Source organism: Heliangelus exortis, chromosome 1, assembly GCF_036169615.1.
Source record: "Heliangelus exortis chromosome 1, bHelExo1.hap1, whole genome shotgun sequence".
NCBI classification, from domain to species: Eukaryota; Metazoa; Chordata; class Aves; order Apodiformes; family Trochilidae; genus Heliangelus; species Heliangelus exortis.
Window position 1 is genome coordinate 53,574,414 of NC_092422.1, and position 19,190 is coordinate 53,593,603.

The window sequence follows — 19,190 nt, forward strand, 5'->3', positions numbered from 1 at the left end:
CTTCGCTCTTCTCCGGCCAGGGGAGGATCACCCCGCGGGGAGCTACCGGCCTCCTGCATGGAGCCCGCCCGCCCTCGGCGCCTCTTCCCGGGTTCCCCCATGGGAGGCCGCAGCTGTGCTGTCCATCGGGAAAGGCGGAGCGACCTCCTGCGCACGCCTCCTCACACTCCCTGACACAGCCCCTCAATCCCTCAGCTCCGTCCCCCACCCTTCCCCGTCCCGCCATGTCGCTCCGCCCCGCACCTCCCGGCGGGCTGCGGGGCAGGCGCATGCGCAGGCGGGGCTGTGAGGCCGCTGGGCGGTACTGGGGCTGCGGGGGCTTCCTGGCTGGAGGCGGCTGTTCCACGTCCCCGCCCCGGGGTCCCCCGGCTGCAGGTGAGTCTGGCTCCGTTGCCCCCACCCGCTTCTTCTGCCCCACCGCGGACGGGTTTCCTCTCCTCCGCTTCCCCTTCGGGTTGGCCCACCCCCGCATCTTCCCCGGTCGCTGCCGCCCCGCGTAGCGCCTCAACGCTCTCCCCCCGGGGAAGGGTGCGGCTGTGCGGGGCTGTGGCGGTCCCCGCAGGGAGGGGAGAGAGGCTTCCCCAGGGCTGCCCGGACGGAGAGCTGCGTTTGATCCGGTGTTGTAAAGTTTTCTCGTGTATCCCGAGCTGAGGGAGGCCTCAGGAACCGGTCTCGGCGGCGGCGGGGAGACCTCCGCTCCTTAGCCCGGTCCGGTTATCGTAGAATCATAGAATCAGCCCGGTTGGAAAGGACCTCTGAGATCACCAAGTCCAACCCTTGATCCACTACCACCGTGGTTACCAGACCGTGGCACTGAGTGCCACATCCGTCTCCTTAAAAGCTTCCAGGGATGCCTCCCTGGGCAGCCCATTCCAGTGCCTGATCACCCCTTCTGTGAAGAATTTTTTCCTAATATCCAACCTAAGCCTCCCCTGGCAGAGCTTAAGTCCATGCCCTCTTGTCTTACTGGGAGCTACTGGGGAGAAGAGACCAACCCCCCCTGGCTCCAGCCTCTTTTCAGGGAGTTGTAGAGAGTGATGAGGTCTCCCCTGAGCCTCCTCTTCTCCAGGCTGAACAGCCCCAGCTCCCTCAGCCCTTCTTCACAGGACTTGTGCTGGATCCCTTCACAGCCTCCTTGCTCTTCTCTGGACCTGCTCCAGGACCTCGATATCCTTCCTGAACTGAGGGGCCCAGAACTGGACACAGGACTCGAGGTGTGGCCTCACCAGGGCTGAGTACAGGGGCAGAATCACTTCCTTGGACCTGTTCTGTTACCAGTAAGAACACATTCACATTAATAAAGCATGAGTGGGTTGCCTAATTTTTGGATTTTTCCTTCTTTTGTTTCTCACAGGTTCTCCCTCAAGGTGGCTGAGAAAAGACAATGGGAGTTCAAGGACTTTGGAAACTGCTTGAATGTGCTGGGAGACCCATAAACCCAGAAACGCTAGAAGGGAAAATTCTTGCTGTTGGTATCCTTCTGAAGTAAAGCTGAGGAACCTGATTTGTGAGGGAGACTACTTTAACTGTTTAACTTGCTTCTGTATGATCTGTTGTGCTTAGTTTTTTATTTTAAATAATGATGTTTTGATAAGTAAGTTTTACATTTTCTAATATGTTGAATACTAAGCTCTTTGATTTTTCTTTGAAAAAAAGACTTTTAAAATAGGTTCCTTACACAAGTGTTGGGCTATAGGATTTTGTCCTTTATGAATAAATGTACTGCTCTCAGTAGGACTGTAAGGTGGAGAAGTTTTAGTTACTTCCGCATCAACTTGCCTCTTATATACAGTTGGTTAAATACTGGAAAGATTTACTAGTAAATATAACTGGGAAGGTTATTTTAACTCTGGTTTTTTCGGGGGCGATAGGGGCAAGAATTTTTCCTCTCTGAAGTTTACAAGTATTTAGATAATATTGGCTTTAATAAACCAAGGCCGCAACCTTGGGCAAAAGCCGACTAGTCAAATATGTGCACTTTATAGAAACTATTAGTATGGTGTATGTGTAAGATAGCACACTTTTTTCCTCCTTGATGGTTCTGTTAAGATATCAGCATATGGTTGAACCAAGCAATAAAGGGAGCAAGAGATCGTGGAGGTAGCTCTGTCCGGAATGCTCACCTCCTCACTCTGTTTCATCGTCTCTGCAAGTTACTGTTTTTCCGAATTCGGCCTGTCTTTGTTTTTGATGGAGAGGCACCACTGCTGAAGAGGCAAACCTTGGTAAGTGCCTTTGCTGAGTCATTGCAGTGCAAGATAAGATGTACCTCTGCTGCTACTAAGTAGTCATTTTCAATTTTGGTCTTAATTCTACTTGTGTTTCTGAGCCTTGAGGATGGAGGCCTTGAAATTCACTGCTGGGGAGGTGTTCTTTGAAGTTGCAGTCTTGGTTGCCTGTTGGAGCATACAGCAGCTCCCTTTTGATATATTAAGGTTTGATTTCTGTAGAAACCAAACTGCAGAGAAGTAGATGACCCAGGATCAAGGGTTGGACTTGATGATCTCAGAGGTCCCTTCCAACCCAGACGTTTCTATGATTCTGTGATAAGCCTTGCTCCAGAATTGACCTGAAGACAACTTTTGAAAGCATTTCTGCTCAGAAGGTGAAAACTATTCCTGAGTCCCACAAGAAGCAGCTGACATGGAGAGATTTAGAGCTACGTTCCCATTGATATAGGATGGGTTAGGACTTGCTTGTGGACTCAGCACATAGAATTGGAACAACAATGAACTGGAAATGTGCAGCATCCAGCAAAATCTCTTTGGTGTGAATCTTATTTTCACAGGCTAGGCGAAGGCAGAGAAAGGAATTTGCCATCAGTGATTCCAGGAAAACTGCAGAGAAACTCTTGAAAACACTTTTGAAGAGACAGGTTATCAAAACTGCACTTGAAGGCAAAAGGCAAGGGTAAATATTATTTTCCCCTTGTTTCTAAGTGATAGGTAAGTTTTTATGTAGCTGTTAATGAATTTTCTTGTTTGATTGTTCTTTTTTGTTTGTTTTGTTTCCCTAAGCAATGAAGCCTTCCCCAGTATTACACAAGTTCGGAGAGCAGAAATTGATGATATGTATGTATTGCCTTCTTTAGAGGATGAAGAGAAGAACAGGTAGGTAGAATTAAGAAAAATGGCTTTAATAAACTCAGACAAAAGTGTAAAACGCATTTTTTAAAAACTTCTGAAAAGGCTTCTGACCCATGAGACTCCATTGTCTATAAAGTATATGTCTTTAATTTATATTCTATTTTGGGTTTTTTTAGAGAGTTTGGATTATAGCTCTGAATACAGAAGCTATTTGTGGGAAAGTAACAGGAGGAGCTTTCAGCCCACAGATTAAATTTCTGCACTGGGTTAATATATAAGGATAAAAATGCTATCTCAGTCTCTGGCCATATCTGTATGACTAATGGATCGTTCAAACTTGGGTAGCTGGTGTTGTGGCAGCTTGGTTCTGATTTGTGTCCCCTCTCTCAGTGGTGCACCTTCAGCATAAGTGGGCTTTCAGTGTGTACTTGCCAAACTTGTGACATCTTTTATGACACTAAGAGGGAATGTGGAGTTGGCTGTTAGATTGCACTATGCACATCTTTATATATACTTAAAATGCTGCCCAAATAAGAATCAGATAATGTTTTATACACCAGCAGTTGTCTCAGCCTAGTCTTAACAGGTAAGTTTGCATTCTTGCTTCATGTTCAGACTTTATTGATTTGTGTACATATTTATATGTGTGTGTATGTATATATGTGTGTGAATATTTATACTTATTGTTGAAAGGAGGACTGATGTCCTTTTTCTTAAGATAGGAACTTTATTTTCCTAAGTAAAAATCTACATCATTTTTTTTTCTCTGTGTTTTTTAGCTCGGAGGAGGAAGAGGAAAATGAATGGAAAGAAAGAATGAGCCAAAAGCAGATGTTGCATGTAAGTGCATCCTAATTACCCTGTGCTGTAAACAATCCTATCATTCATGTGAAATGCTTAAAAGACAAGGAAAAATGTTGGGGAAAAAAAAAAAGGTGTTTGGAGTTACAGGTCTACTATAGCATTACTTACTGAGCAATCAAGTTAATTTTAAATTCTGTATGAGTTCCTGCTAATGAGAAAATAGAAGTGTAATTTTCTCCACTAGAATCCAGTAGAATTTTTTGTATTTATTGTATTGTTTTTTATTTATTTTGACTACTTTCTCTGGACATGTGGAGAAGAAATTGTTTTTTGTAGTCATATAAGTGACATATGCATTTTTGCATAAGTTTATACACATAAGACAGTATGGAATACTGCATTGGAATGGGCTGCCCTGGGAAGTGGTGGATTCTCTGTCCCTGGAGATATTTAAAAAGAGACTGGATGTGGCACTCAGTGCCATGGTCTGGTAACTGCAGCGGTAGTGGATCAAGGGTTGGACTTGTTGATCTCTGAGGTCCCTTCCAACCCAGCCAATTCTATGATATTTCAAAAAAATTTATATGATTCTTAAAAAATGAATTTATATTGAAGCGTTTCATTCTTTGAGGTTTCACAGATAAATTCTATATTCCCTTCTGATGTGCTGATTTCATGGGAAGAAAAGAAATACATAACCTAATAAGATGGCCTAAGGAATAATAAAATTATCTCTGTTTTTTCAAAGCAAAAAACCAAACACTTGGAAGTGCTGTTTGTTTTTGAGGTAGTTCGTATTCAGAAGAAGAACCTCTTTGAAGGATAAAACCAGACCAGCTGAGGCTGTAGGACCGACTAGTTTGATTTATAATAAATATGTTTTTTTTACAAAAAAAATGAAGTTTCTCTCTATATTGTACATCTATAATTATGGACTTTACATTATTAAGTAGTAGTTACCTTTTTTTCTTCAACTGTTTTCTTCGCAGTATAGGAAGTAGCAAAAAAGATTTTTTTTGTGTATTTTTGTTGTTTGGAGTGATGGTGTAAATATTTTATTGTTCTGTTTGTGCTGTAATATAAAATACAGGTTTACGTTCTTTTCAATTTTTACAGGAAGAGTTATGTGAAAATCCTCATTCTGTAGATATTGAATCAGAAGAGTTCAACAAGCTGCCTCCAGAAGTCAAACATGAGATCCTGACTGAAATGAAAGAATTTACAAAGCGAAAAAGAACGTTATTTGAAGCAATGCCAGAGGTAATATTTAAAATAGTTTTCAAGCCCTCAGACTCTGCCCATTTCCATCAATGCAGATGAAGACTATGTAAGAGTATCACATCTGGAAAGCTTCATCCTCGTGGCTATTTAAGAAGGGATGTTACATTAAAGGGGAGAAAACCCCAGTGTGATAATGAAGCTTAACAGAGCCTTCCTGTGTGTCTATTCAGAGCCCCATCTCCTGGTTTCCACTAAAGTCAGCAGAGCTAATTGAGTTTGGCAAGAATGGAAAAAATCATGGTGTGTCTCATGTCTCATCAGCATTAGGCCCAAGATTTCAATTGCAAGAACATACAACTGGTGTGGATAAACCAGGCAGAAAATGAGCTCAGCTGGGATTCCAAACCCTCAGGTTCCTAGGGGAGCTTTTGTAGCTTAGGCAGATCTGTTGCTGGAGCCATTCAGAGACAATTGGGGAAACCAACAGTGCCACATCTACAAAGCTTTTCAGAGCAGTTACTTGTAAAAGTACAATGTATATCATATCAAATGATAGTCCATGACCAAGTGTAAGCTAAGAACCATCATCTTAAAAGCATCCCCGTGTGTATTCTGTTATAACTGTGTTCTTTTCAAGATAGGGACCAGCTCTGTAAACCCAGCTAAGTTTTGTTGGTCACACCATTGTCATCTTTTTATGTTTAGCCAGCGTTTGTAACTACTTAATGGTACCTTTGAGAATTGCTGCATGTTACCAGGCTAGTGTTGCTATTGCTTGGGAGTGCAGCAAAAGGTAAAAGATGTTTTCTGCATAAAGGAAACTCTTAAAAGCCCCTCCAGAGCGTGGTAAATGAACTTGCTTAAAAAGGGCAGCTAGTGGCATTTTGTTTAAACTGACTTGCTTGATTTTCTGTCTTTTAAGGAGTCCAATGACTTTTCCCAGTACCAGCTTAGGGGATTGCTTAAGAAAAGCAGCCTCAATCGGTGCATAGAAAATGTACAAAAAGAACTGAATCAGCAGCACTCAGGTGAAATCCAAACACAGTATGAAAATGAAGGTGGTTTTGTGAAAGAAGTGGAAACTAGGAGGGTAGTCTCTGAAGACACTTCTCACTATATCCTGATAAAAGGTATTTCAGTTCTTAATTTTGTAAAGGCTCTTGCTTGGTTTATGCAGTCTGCAGCTGTCAGTTTTTTAAGAAAAACCTGAATATTGCTTACAGGTGCATGTAGCAGGTATTTTGTATGACATGCTCATTACTGACAGACATAATTAACAGCAGTCTGTAAATGTATAGAAAGCTGGTTATTTCTCTTTCTACAATGATTTCATTATGTAAAAATGGAATGTTAGTATAAAGCAAGTTTGGGTTTTTTTATTTAAAAAAAAAAATCAACAAAAAACTTTTTTTCAGGTATTCAAGCAAAAGAAGCTACAAGCAGAGACTTGGAAACTGCTGGAGGTTCCTCATCAAAAATGCTTGAATTTTCTAAATTGAATAAAAGCAGTGAATCTCCTGCTAGTGCAAATCCAGTTGGCTCTGACAAGTGTCAGACAGACAAGGATAAGAGTGTGGTGGCAGCACCTCCCTCTCCCCGGACTTTGATTGCTATCCAGGCAGCTATGTTGGAAAGCAGCTCAGAGGAGGAACTGGGGGATGAAGATGCAGGACAACTGAAAGTGGACCTGTCTGTAACAGAGGAAGGCAGGGTGTCTCCAAGAACATTATGGGCAATTCAGGAAGCTCTGAGTGATGATAGTAAAGGGGAGAAAGTTGTTAGAACTGATGCAGTGCCACCAGAAAGATCAGAAATAAGAGATTTTCTGCTTAGCAGCTCTGATGAGGAAGATCAGATTCCCGAAGTTAAGGAGAAAAAAAAAATACCTACATCTACAATTTGTTCAGCAAACCAACTGATTATGCAAGATGCTGAATTACAGCAAAAGAGTCAGGAGTTAGAAAAAAATCTTATTATACCCAAGGACTGTAATGCACCCAGAGATGAAAATGATTCTTGTACTGACAGTACGATAAAAGGCCAAGATGTAGACAAAAAAGAAAATAATTCCAAAATGGGATTAAATTCTTTGGGAGATAAGGATACAAACTTGTTAAGCTGTTCCCCTGTACAACCTGGTACAGGGCCTTTGATCCATGCTGAAATAACAGACCTTTCTAGAAATGAGGAAAATGTGAAAATTTCTGAAAATACCAAGGAAGTGAGTTCACAAGCAGAAGATGATGCACCTGAGGTACAAAAGGATGTTAGACTTCTTCCAGAAGCAGGAGGTCCCGAGGAGGAACAAGAAGGGGTATCACAGTCTGAAGACAGCGATTCTGATGGTATGCACTTTCTAATTGTGTAAAAAGATAAGAAAACAGGACCTTAGTGTATTTATATTTAGCTGAAGTCAACCTTTTCTCTTACTAAGAAATGATCTAAAAATACCTATGTAGGAGGTAGGAAGAAAATCTAATCTGTGTTTTTCCCCTTGATGTTATGTTTTGTCATTGAAATCTATAATATGGAGAAGGAAGAAAGCGTGTTGTTCTGTTTACTGAATGTGCTTAACTGCTGTGTTTATGGTCAGCCACTTGCTTTCTGTAGCTTCATAATTCTTAAATCTGTTCACTGCATATAGAATAAAAATTTGCCCAAATGAAAAGCATGTTCAAATAGTTTGTTTTTTTAAACAGGCAGAAGTTGAAGTCTTTATTTTCCTTTAATAGGAAGCTTTATTGAAGTGGATACTGAAAGCAGTAATGAGGCTGACATTCCTACTAACTGTGATAGAAAACTGCATGGTGAAACAGCACTTCCAGAGGTGGAGACAGACAGACATGATGTGGTCACACAGGACTTGCTGAAGGAGTCTGATGAAGTGCAGTTGGCAAATGATCAGAATGTTGAAAGAAAAGACGATAGTAAAGATGCAGACAATGAGTGGCAAGACATCAACCTGGTAACTCCTTGTTGTTTTCACCTGGTAATGAGGTGCTCTGTCCCCAGGTAGTTTTTAAGGAAGACCGTTGGCCAGCTTGTCCTGGCTTGGGCCAGGATAAAGGTGATTTTCTCTTTTGTACTTTTGCTTTCAGCTAAGTCTCTTGTAAGTAGCTGCACTTGCTGAAATTAACAGCAAGTTTCTCAGACAGTGTGTGCTTCTAGGACTGATAACACTTGATGATAAACATTGATGTTTATAGTTACTGCTAGAGACTGGTGTGCAGAGCCAAGGCCATGGTACAAGTTTATTGGATTGTGTGGATTTGATGGCCTGGCACATTAGAGCCACAAAAGTATAAAGCCTCGGTGGACACTGGCCATTGAATGAGAAAGGGAACAGCTGAGAAACTGCATTCACTCTTTTTTTCCTCAGGAGGACGCCACATTGCAGCCGCTTCTCGTCCCACGTTGGGCGCCAATAAATCTGTCAGGGTTTAACACTGGCCTGGCAATTAAACCAAATGACAGATGCTCTTTATTAATCCTCCTCTTCTCCCTGATAAAGAAAGGAGAGAGAATAAGGCAGAGAGACTTATGGGTTGGAAACTAAACTGCACAACTTTAATGAAACAGTAATGATAAATAGGAAAAAAATTACTAAATATATACAAATATACAGGAAAATTGATACCATGTTCCTCCCCTCTATTCCCCAATAACTCTCACGTCACCACCGAGGCTGCAGGGCAGCCCTGGGAAAGTCCAGGCTGGACTCCTGGAGTCGGCAGCAGTCAGGAGCTGGAGGCAGGAACACACAGATATGGGCTGGCACGGATCAGGACCACAGGCAGAGGAATGGACGGAATCCTCCCAGGATGCTGAAGCAAAACAGGGAACAGGCAAAGAAGGGGAAGCAGGAAAGGGTTTGACCCTTGTGATCCCTCAAATTTATGCTGAGTATGATGTGTATGGGATGGAATACTCTGTTTGGTCAATTCTGGCATCTATCTTGTCCAGTCCTTCCCAAAGGAGGGCTGCAGGTGGGACCTCTTTACTCCTTCTGGAGGGCAAAATGTTCCTCAGAGCTGAGCAGTGTCCTTGGCTCTGCACACGTCTCTAGCAGTAACTATAAACATCGAGTGTTATCAGTCCCAGAAGCAGACACTGTCTGAGAAACTTGCTGTTAATTTCAGCAAGTGCAACTACTTACAGGAGACTTAGCTGAAAGCAAAAGCACAAGACAGAAAATCACCTTTATCCTGGCCCAAGCCAGGACACAGCTTCACTGCTGTTACCTTGCTTTCTCATATATGTATTTAATTCTGTGGGAGCACATTTTTCTTTAAAGATTTTGCTTAACCATAATCTCTCTAAACTCAAAGGGAAACTATAGGGTTTTAGCACTGGTGAATAGACCTATCTCTGGTCTTACAATTTACTGCATTCGAGAAGCTATGACAATTTCTAGGCATGAATCAGTGGAGCATATACTACTAAAATAATTATAATTAGAGTCTTAGGTATACTTAGTTAAGTAAAGCACTACATTATTGAGATTACTAAGATCTTGTTTTATTTTTTCAGGAAGAACTAGAAGAATTGGAAAGTCATCTTTCAGCTGAGCAGAATATGCTTGAGGCTCAAAAACAGCAGCAGGAACGTGTTGCTGCTTCTGTAACAGGACAGATGTTTTTGGAAAGCCAGGTAGTATTTGTTGAATAATTTCAATTTAATATTGAATAATTTGTCCCTACCCTCCACTCTAGTCAAACATTTTCTCAAAAGCTGTTAGTAATTTTTCTTAATTACTGGTCAGCTTTTTTCCTCTTGGGAGCTTGTTTTTTCAGTCTGTTTGATTTGAAAGACAGCAAGTATTGAGATAATCTGGAATTTCAACAGTTTTAAATAACTATTAAAACATTACAAAAATGAAACTATGAATAGATCAACATTTTAAAGCACCTGTTTAAAGGGTGGGCCAGGTTGATCTTTGCCTGTTTCTCTGGCAGGTGCAAACTGAGCAGAAAAGATAGCAAACTCTTTTTGACAGTATGTGATTGCTCTGATCTGGGTGCTAGGTAAATTGTGATTATCCCTAGGTATTAAAAAATAAATGCTTTCAAGAAACCCATATTGTTACAACTCTCTGGGTAACTGGTTTTAAATAATTTCACCAGAAACCTCTGTTTCAGTATTAGTGTTTAAAAGGTAATGCAGTCTGATACAAGGACCACTTGCTGTACAATGCGTTGAGCTTAACATATCCATAGTTGTAAAATATATCCTGGAACACAGGAAGCTCAATTAAAGCATGAGAAAAAAACTTCTTTACTGTGAGGGTGACAGAACACTGGAACAGGCTGCCCAGACTGGTTGTGGAGTCCCTTTCTCTGGAGGCATTCAAAACCTGCCTGTGTTATGTGCTCTAAGTGATCCTGCTTTAGCAGAGGGGTTGTAATAGATGATGTCTAGAGGTCCCTTTCAACTCTGTGATGATTCTTTTGGTAATATAATAGACCAGTGATTGCATCTATGATGTGATGAACTGATACAATTAAGACAAATACAGAAATGCTTTTATTTTCATTGCATGAAAGGGAGGATTTGGATAGTCTTAAAATGATTTTAATTTTTGTTTCCTTCATTAAATATTTGTTCATAGTTATTTCTTACCTAATTTTCTTTAAAAGCCAGTAGACTTCTTTTGTAGTATTACTTGCCATGTAATGGTAGATACACCATTATCGTTTGAAGTCTTTTGACTTTTTGCTCTTGCTTTTTATTATGGTAAAAGTTTTAAGTCTTGAGACTAACTGTGTCAGGATAGAAAAGCCAGCTGCAGTGAAAAAAAAAGATAAAGTATGTGCATGTATGTGTGTACATACCACATATATTTAATAAATTTTACACTGTACCTTTTGCAGTGATTATTACATCTGTCTTGGAAGACAAGGATACATGGAAAGAATAATTTCCAGAGATGATTTTGTCCAGCATTGTGTAGCTAACACAATCCTGTAAACCTAGTGTGTGTGTATGTGTGACATTAACTTAACTGACATTAAGTAGCATATTCCATAAAAGCGAACTGTGTAAAATGCATCAAAATTTATGTACATCAAAACACCATCTGAAGGATGACTAGTCTGCTGACTGTCTCGTGCTTGATATGACTTTTACATAGGCTTACATGCTATTTTCTGAGCTAAGTTGATGCCTGGGTTTTATTTATTTAGTATCTTTTTAACCCCCATTTGCTTTTCATCTAGCTCACATAATTGTAATGCATAGACTTTTCTCCATGTTATGGAAAGCACAATACTTAAGTAAGTTTGTGTAATTAAGATACACAGTTTGAAAATCTGCTATTAGTAGTAGTGTGATCAAGCACTGCTTGACTTAGATGGCACTCTCTGCCTGGAGATGAGTGTGATTCTTGCAGTTCCCAATCAATCAGAAGTATAATAGGAGCTCATTTTTCAGACAGAATATGTAGGGATTTCTCTTCATCCTACAGGAACTCCTCCGCCTGTTTGGTATTCCATATATTGAAGCTCCAATGGAGGCAGAGGCACAGTGTGCTGTATTGGACCTTACTGATCAGACCTCTGGGACAATCACTGATGATAGTGACGTCTGGTTATTTGGTGCACGACATGTTTATAAAAATTTCTTCAGTCAAAACAAATACGTGGAATATTATCAGTATGTGGATTTTCAAAACCAGCTCGGTAAGCCTCAGGTATTTGCTAGATACATGTTTTCAAGTTGTATTTCCTACACAGCTTCAATATCTTCATCAACGACTTGGATGAGGGTATAGAATGTACCCTCAGCAAGTTTGCTGATGACACTAAGCTGGGAGGAGTGGCTGACACACCAGAAGGCTGTGCTGCCATTCAGAGAGACTTAGACAGGCTGGAGAGTTGGGCAGGGAGAAACATGATGAAATTCAACAAGGGGAAGTGTAGAGTTTTGCATTTGGGGAAGAACAACACGATGTCCCAGTATAGGTTGGGGGCTGACCTGCTGGAGAGCAGTGCAGGTGAAAGAGACCTGGGGGTCCTGGTAGACAAGAAGATGACCTTGAGCCAGCAATGTGCCCTTGTGGCCAAGAAGGCCAATGTCATCCTGGGGTGCATTAGCAAGGGTGTGGTTAGTAGGTCGAGAGAGGTTCTCCTCCCCCTCTATTCTGCATTGGTGAGGCCGCACCTGGAGTATTGTGTCCAGTTCTGGGCCCCTCAGTTCAAGAAGGACAGGGAAGTGCTTGAAAGAGTCCAGCGCAGAGCTACTGAGATGATTAAGGGAGTGGAGCATCTCCCTTATGAGGAAGGGCTGAGGGAGCTGGGTCTCTTTAGTTTGGAGAAAAGGAGACTGAGGGGTGACCTCATCAATGTTTTCAAATATGTAAGGGGTGAGTGTCAGGGAGATGGAGTTAGGCTTTTCTCAGTGGTGACCAGTGATAGGACAAGGGATAATGGGTGTAAATTGGAGCATAGGAGGTTCAAGTTGAATATCCGGAAAAATTTTTTTACTGTAAGGGTGACAGAGCCCTGGAACAGGCTGCCCAGGGGGGTTGTGGAGTCTCCTTCACTGGAGACATTCAAAACCCGCCTGGACAGGTTCCTAGGCGATGTACTCTAGGGGGCCCTGCTCTGGCAGGGGGGGGTTGGACTAGATGATCTTTCAAGGTCCCTTCCAACCTCTAGGATTCTATGATTCTATGATTCTATGATTAGCTCTTCCTTGGAAAGTATAAAGATACTCAGTGGGGTTGCTGCTTTCATGCCAGATGACCCCTTGTACTTTGCAGACCCCTGTGTTTAAAACACTTAGTGTGATGCTCATGAGGGCTGGAGCTATGAACTGTGGTACCTGTGCCTGGGTAAATGTCAGCATGTCTCTTCTGACCTGGTGTGAAAATTGAATTCTGATGTTTATATAACGTGTTTATATAAACATGATGTTTATATAATTATAGTCTTCTGGAAAGGGAAGTTCATTTTGGACACACTGACATACAATGTATCAGAAGAGGATCTGGCATATGTATATGCTCTGTAAAAGGTTTTTCATTTAGTTAATACTGAGGGCTTTTTTACTTCTTTCAGATTGTTCTTGTACCAGTCTAGTCAAATTGTTGCTGATTATGTTAAACTATTAAAGTTCAGTGTATTAAGGAAAATATGAGCCACTTCTAGCTTTTTTCTTCGTCCTTGTTTAAACAGAACTCTTAATGAGTTTTGACGTTTTCAAAATTAAGAGAGGCTATAGACTTTGAAATAATATTTTACTGTCTGTAGCATGTAAAATTTCACCACATTTTTATTTTTTGAATAATGTGTCAGTGGTTTCTTTTCTCAGCAAACTGAATAAAATGTTATTTCCCTATTTATATGTAGTTTGGTGTGCTGCTGTGGAAGGGATTACTGTAAAAGTATGTTTGTGGTTTTGAGCTCTTATTGGTGTAATAAACCAGAGCTTTTATTTTTTATTAATTGCGGTAAAATAGTCATAATTGGTCTTCATGTCACATTCCTCTGCAGTATTTCTGCTCCTTTCCATGCATTGCACCGTTCTTCTTTCTTGGCTGTTGAGGGATATGCTGACTAGCATGTGGATGGTCTTGCTTTGGGTGCTTAGACACACACCTCACCTTTTGTTCACTGAATTTTTTAATACTAATTTTTAACCTGAACTAACAATCAGTCCGGTTACCTCAGATCTTAGTAGAAGTGGCCATCTGAGTTCTTCCCTTCTTTTTAGCTGTTTCCCAGGCCCATTTGGTCTACTTCCTTGTAGGGCTAGCACAGGGCAAGTGGCTACCAGTCTGGAAACACTTCTGAGCAGCAGAGACATTGATATTATGGACTAGAATTCAGAACTGAGAACATGAATGCTTTTATTTCTGATTTGGAAGTTATGAAATTCAGGTCAGTGTCAGATGAGACCAGGACAGTAAACAGAGAAATATATGTGAAATGATAGCTGTTAGGTTTTAGAAACCAGTTGTTTTCAGTTGTCCAGTATCCCAGTTGTCTTCATATTTGTAGCATTTTAATTTGACAAGACATATTTGCCACACTACACACAGTTACTGGTACTTGAGGTAACAGCAGTGTATTGACAGTGCTCTGGAATATGATTTAGGGAATTTTAATGTTGAATTAAACATAATTTTGTACAGTTAATGACTTTTTTTTTTTTCAGGTAATTTATTATTTTTTTAATTTGTAAGAGAGCAAACAATGAATCCACTGGTTTTATTTAGTTTACTCAACTTATTTTTTTTTTTTACTCACTTCACAGGGTTGGATCGAAACAAGCTAATTAATTTGGCATACTTGCTTGGAAGTGACTACACTGATGGCATCCCAAATGTTGGCTTTGTAACAGCAATGGAGATTTTAAATGAATTTCCTGGACATGGATTGGAACCTCTCTTAAGATTTGCGTATGCTTTTGTCATATTTTGCTTTTTTATCTTTGTATAATACGAGTATTATACTCATATTATAATATGAATATACTTTTCTGCTGCTTAAGCATAAAACAAAACGTGAGCATCATGAAGGAAACTAAGGTTACTGTAAAATATGTGACTTCATTGTATCACTGTTTTAAATAGCAAGAAAATAAGGTGACATGTTGATACAGCAATTGCAGAGAGACTGATGAAGACAATAGAACAGCTGTAGAACTGTGCAACTGCCTCTGAGCTCATTGCAGACCTGGATCCCTAGTGGAGTGGAGGTTGTTTCTCCCAGAGTTTGTGAGGAGGTGCTGTAGCTTGTTCATAGAGACAAAAAGACTTGATGAGTGAGGAATGGATGGCCTGGAAAGAGACAGACAGGTAGGCTGTGGGAAAGAACAAGATTTGAAGAGGGCCAGGTTGGCACTGGCAAGGATGGTTATTGTTTTTTTTTTATCTTTGTGTAACAAAAATTATTATGTGTGGAAGACCCTTTCTAAATAAGCTGAATTTAGGGCCTTCTGTTTGTCAGCTTATGGGACACCCAGGAAATGTTTGCTCCTGTGGCTTAAAATGGCTGCATTTACTGTGTATGTTGCATCTTTTCTACTTGCAGATTATATGTCACTTTGGCCATTTTTATTTGGAAATTTCCTGCCTCATCCTGTGTAGTAACTGAAGGAGGGAGACTGAGGCTACTGAAATTAGCACAGTGGCTCTTGATATTCCAAATTATATTTTATGGAGGCACATTAATACTTCTCTCTGTTTTTCAGTGAGTGGTGGAATGAAGCTCAGAAAAATAAGAAAGTGAGACCTAATCCACACGATACCAAAGTCAAGAAGAAGCTGAGGGAGCTGCAGCTTTCTTCAGGTTTCCCAAATCCAGCAGTGGCAGAAGCATACCTGAAGCCTGTGGTGGATGAGTCAAGGGGTTCATTCACCTGGGGAAAGCCTGATGTAGAGCAGATCAGAGAATATCCTTTTGCTTTATGGCAGTACTTGTTAGCTAAAAGTACTCAGATAAAAGTTCATAAGGTTTGTTAGTGAGTCAGTAATAAAATGTCAAATTCCTAACATCTTATTGATATGAAGGCCCCTCCTCCCTGTCTGCATGCTCTTTCCTGCAATGATACCAGCTCTGGAATGGAAGGGAATGCAGCTATGCATGTGTGGCACTGGGGGCTGCTCTGCACTCCTGGGGAAGTGGGCTGCTTCATGGGGCATGCAAAGAGAGTCTCATAGCTCATTGTGCTGTGATGTTTCTGTAACTCTGCTGGGCCTATTTCTATTGCAGTGTTCTGATGTATGCTTCCCATCTTTCACAAACAAGTTTCAAAACATGGTCAAAAATGGTGGTTCAGCCTGCTCTTTATCCCTGATTATTCACTGCATTTCCTTCTGTAATGTTGATTTCTTGTATCTCTTGCAGCTTGAACTGCAGTAAATTGTTGAATATAAGATGGCTATGCATGCAGAGCTAATAGTGTTTCTAAACAGTAAGTGAAACACTTTCAGTGTATGGAAATGTAAAAATAAGGTCTGTGTACAGATATTTTGTTGGATAGCAGTAGCATATAACCAAAATGAGTTCTGTCTTCTCTGAAATATGTTCAAAAATGGTGACAGAGAAAAAGGTCTGTAAATATCAGAGATGTAACAGTTTGATTTAGATACGTAGCATAATACAGGAGCCATCCATGTAAGTGATCTGCAACACATTATTTTCTATGGTTTTGTTAGAAAAAAAGCTTTGAAGTAGAGGCACTTTTCTTCAGAAATACTTTATGTGAGGAATTTTCTTTGTGTATGTACAAAATATTGGTAATAGCCATTTTGTAAAGTTCCTTAACTTTCTTTACTTTCTGTTATGATCACTTTGGCTGGACTAGAACAAAGGTAGATGAAATCCTTTTGCCTGTGATAAAACAGCTGAACTTGCAGCAGGTAAAGTATAAAACTCTATGGTTTAAGCATAACTGGTAAATTGTAGGAGAAGCATTTTAATGAACATCAAGGTGCCAATCTAAAATATTTCTCTCAGAAACTGGGATTTTGCCATAAATTTTTCTTTTTTAGCTTTACATATATGTATGCATTTAAAGTCATTAAACTTCTCTAGGCTTACTTTCTGTATGTTTTGGGTGTGCAGTGAGGCACTATATGTAATTTCAGTTGTTGGTTTCAAGTTTTGTTATCAAGTGTCTATCTCAAGTCTGCATTGCTGTTTGTTCTGGATGTAGCTGAAACTGCTGGTAGTTCAAGAACATTTAGTCCTTTTAAAAGACAGTATGCTGTCTCTACAACTGATTTATTTAAAAAAAAAATGCCCCTGAGATTTTGGTGAAGTGAGACTGACTGTTGGAGACCATCCGTACCCTTTTAGAAGTGCAGGCTGAACTGTTGAAAAAATGTCCATTAACAATAATACTCTAATTTCCAAGTAAATGTTCTGTCAACTGTTAAAAGCTTTAAAGTGAGTAGTGATGCATACTGTGATACTGTGAAAGTTGGTTGCAAAACTCATCACCTAGGGTCATAAGCAAGATAGCTTTTTTTTTTTTCCCCATAAGCAAGATAGATATATAGTCTCAACCAGTGTTCTTTGTTCTCTCTGCCCCTCAAGGGAGTGAGAGTTACCCAAACCTGTAGTTAAATCCATATAGTTAAATCTGGTTAACTGGAGCATCCTTTGGAAGCATCTTAGACTTCAGGGAGAATACAGAGGACTAAACAGTCCCAACAGCAAGCCAAGCTGTAGCTGAATAACAGACTCCTTTTTGTGACTGCTTCTGGTTCTACTTTTAAATGTTTGTGCTGTAGCAGCATGTGGTGTGATGAGCTTGAGTCAAATGCCTGCATTTTATTGCACGAGCATGTGCAGATGTGGAGTGCACTTAGAACATTTGCTTACTAAACATTCTGTTGTTTTAACAGCTTGAACCAGAGGATGTGTTTGTAAGGACATACTCAAGAGCACTACAGAGATTCTCTGTCTTAGGGTTGGAAGTAGCAATACATCTCTGATCATCATCAGCACGTTTATAAAATTCAGCTAGCTTATTATTTAGTTTCTCTTTGAAGGTTCTTCTTGCATAATTTATAATAACTATAATAATGCATCTGACTGCTCACATCTATTTGCATGCATATTAATTTCATTAGCCCTTTGCACTACTTTAATTTGGGATGCATTATAGTATAGATGAGATAACAACTGAATTACCATCACAAAAACATCTAAAGGTGTTTCTCTGTTTTATTTTTGACAGACTCAGCTTCGAATTGATTCATTCTTCAGACTAGCACAGCATGAAAAACAAGCTATTAAAAGTCAGAGGCTGCGCAGGGCTGTGACTTGTCTGAAGAGAAAGGAAAAAGAAGAAGCTGATGAAACTGGGGAGGCTGCTGCTGTTACAGACTGTGAAAATAATCAAACTGGGGCAACAGAAGTCCAAAGTGGAAAGAGAAGAAAACATTCAGATTCCAGAAAAGAACATTTATATGGAGGGGGTTTTATTGGGAGTTTGCATCTTTCAGAAACTTCTAGTGACTCTTCAGCAGAGCAGCTGGAAAACAGACATTTAAGCAAGAGCAAAAAGAGAAGAAATGTCTCTGGAGCAGACCATAAGGAGAAGGGGTGCAGTAGTTCAAGTGATGAGGATGAAGAACAGGGAAACGTAGTCATGGTGACTGCCAAATCTGTGTTTGAAGGCAGAAAAAGGAAATCGCAGAGTAAGAGAGGAAATAAAAAGAAAAAAAATTAAAGAAAAAAGGTCTTAAAAATGTGAGACTGTGGGCACAGTTTTTTTAATGCCTTAAGCTTTGTAAATATTCTAATGAATTCTGATAAATAATAAATTATCCCTATTTATAATGAATTTTGTGTCCAGAACTTACTGGGGGGGGGATTAGACAATGAAAAAACAATTGTAGCACACTTGCTCCTACAAAGTCCAACCTAGGTCTTTAAGTTTTTCTGTTCTGAAATTCAAAACTGAGCCAAAATGTGATGCTCTGAGGTGAGAAAGCTATTAAAAATCACATGTAGTCTGTTGCTTCCTTAACTTAAAACTTACATGAAATTTTGAAAGCTGCTAGGTTTATTTCTATATTCTTAGGGAAGGAAAGTGAGCTCAATCATATTCCACTATGCATGTTTTAAAAACTTTGTGCCAAAACCAATGTTGCTTATTGAATCATTCATTAAATGATGTGAGCCCTTGTAAAATCTTGGGGGAAATCATACAGCACAGAAAGTCTCTCTGTATAATCTGAGGAGCCAGAATAATTTATGTTCTGAATTTAAACGTCCTGTTTCTAGACTTGAAATCCATGCCTGTTCAAAGACAGAATTTGTCTGCAAAACTGATGTCCAGTGGTACCCACTGCTTGTAGCCCTGGTATCATGTTAATTTGTGAAAGAAACAATGTGTTGGGCTCAGGCTTTCCCACTGCTTCACCTGTCTCCAAACAGTTGGGGTATTTATTCATTGCTCCTATGGAAAAGCACTGAATGGTGCAAGTACTTCTGATATTATGTTTTAGTTCTCCTTGTTTCTTTAGTCTTCTCATTCAGAATTTCTACTTTATTTCTGATTGTTACACTGTTGAAATTCTAAGACCACACAGCTGAAGTTTCATGTGAAGCAGGAGCCTCC

General features: G+C 40.1%; 1 protein-coding gene across 2 annotated transcripts; it reads left to right on the top strand.

Annotated features, from left to right (window-relative positions):
• The first annotated feature begins 263 nt into the window (after positions 1 to 263).
• Positions 264 to 18,410, top strand: ERCC5 (ERCC excision repair 5, endonuclease). Of its 2 annotated transcripts, none has more exons than XM_071742711.1 (16): positions 264 to 375; positions 1,355 to 1,472; positions 2,050 to 2,225; positions 2,789 to 2,904; positions 3,018 to 3,110; positions 3,866 to 3,926; positions 5,007 to 5,150; positions 6,034 to 6,241; positions 6,527 to 7,456; positions 7,844 to 8,076; positions 9,642 to 9,761; positions 11,575 to 11,788; positions 14,367 to 14,511; positions 15,306 to 15,506; positions 16,392 to 16,476; positions 17,802 to 18,410. In XM_071742711.1, exons 2-16 carry the CDS (start codon positions 1,385 to 1,387, stop codon positions 18,294 to 18,296), a joined length of 3,309 nt encoding a protein of 1,102 aa, XP_071598812.1. In that variant the 5' UTR covers positions 264 to 375; positions 1,355 to 1,384; the 3' UTR covers positions 18,297 to 18,410. The 2 variants fall into 2 exon arrangements, with proteins under 2 accessions (XP_071598812.1, XP_071598805.1); XM_071742704.1 differs by having other exon boundaries at positions 286 to 375; positions 2,789 to 2,910.
• Positions 18,411 to 19,190: the final 780 nt, after the last annotated feature.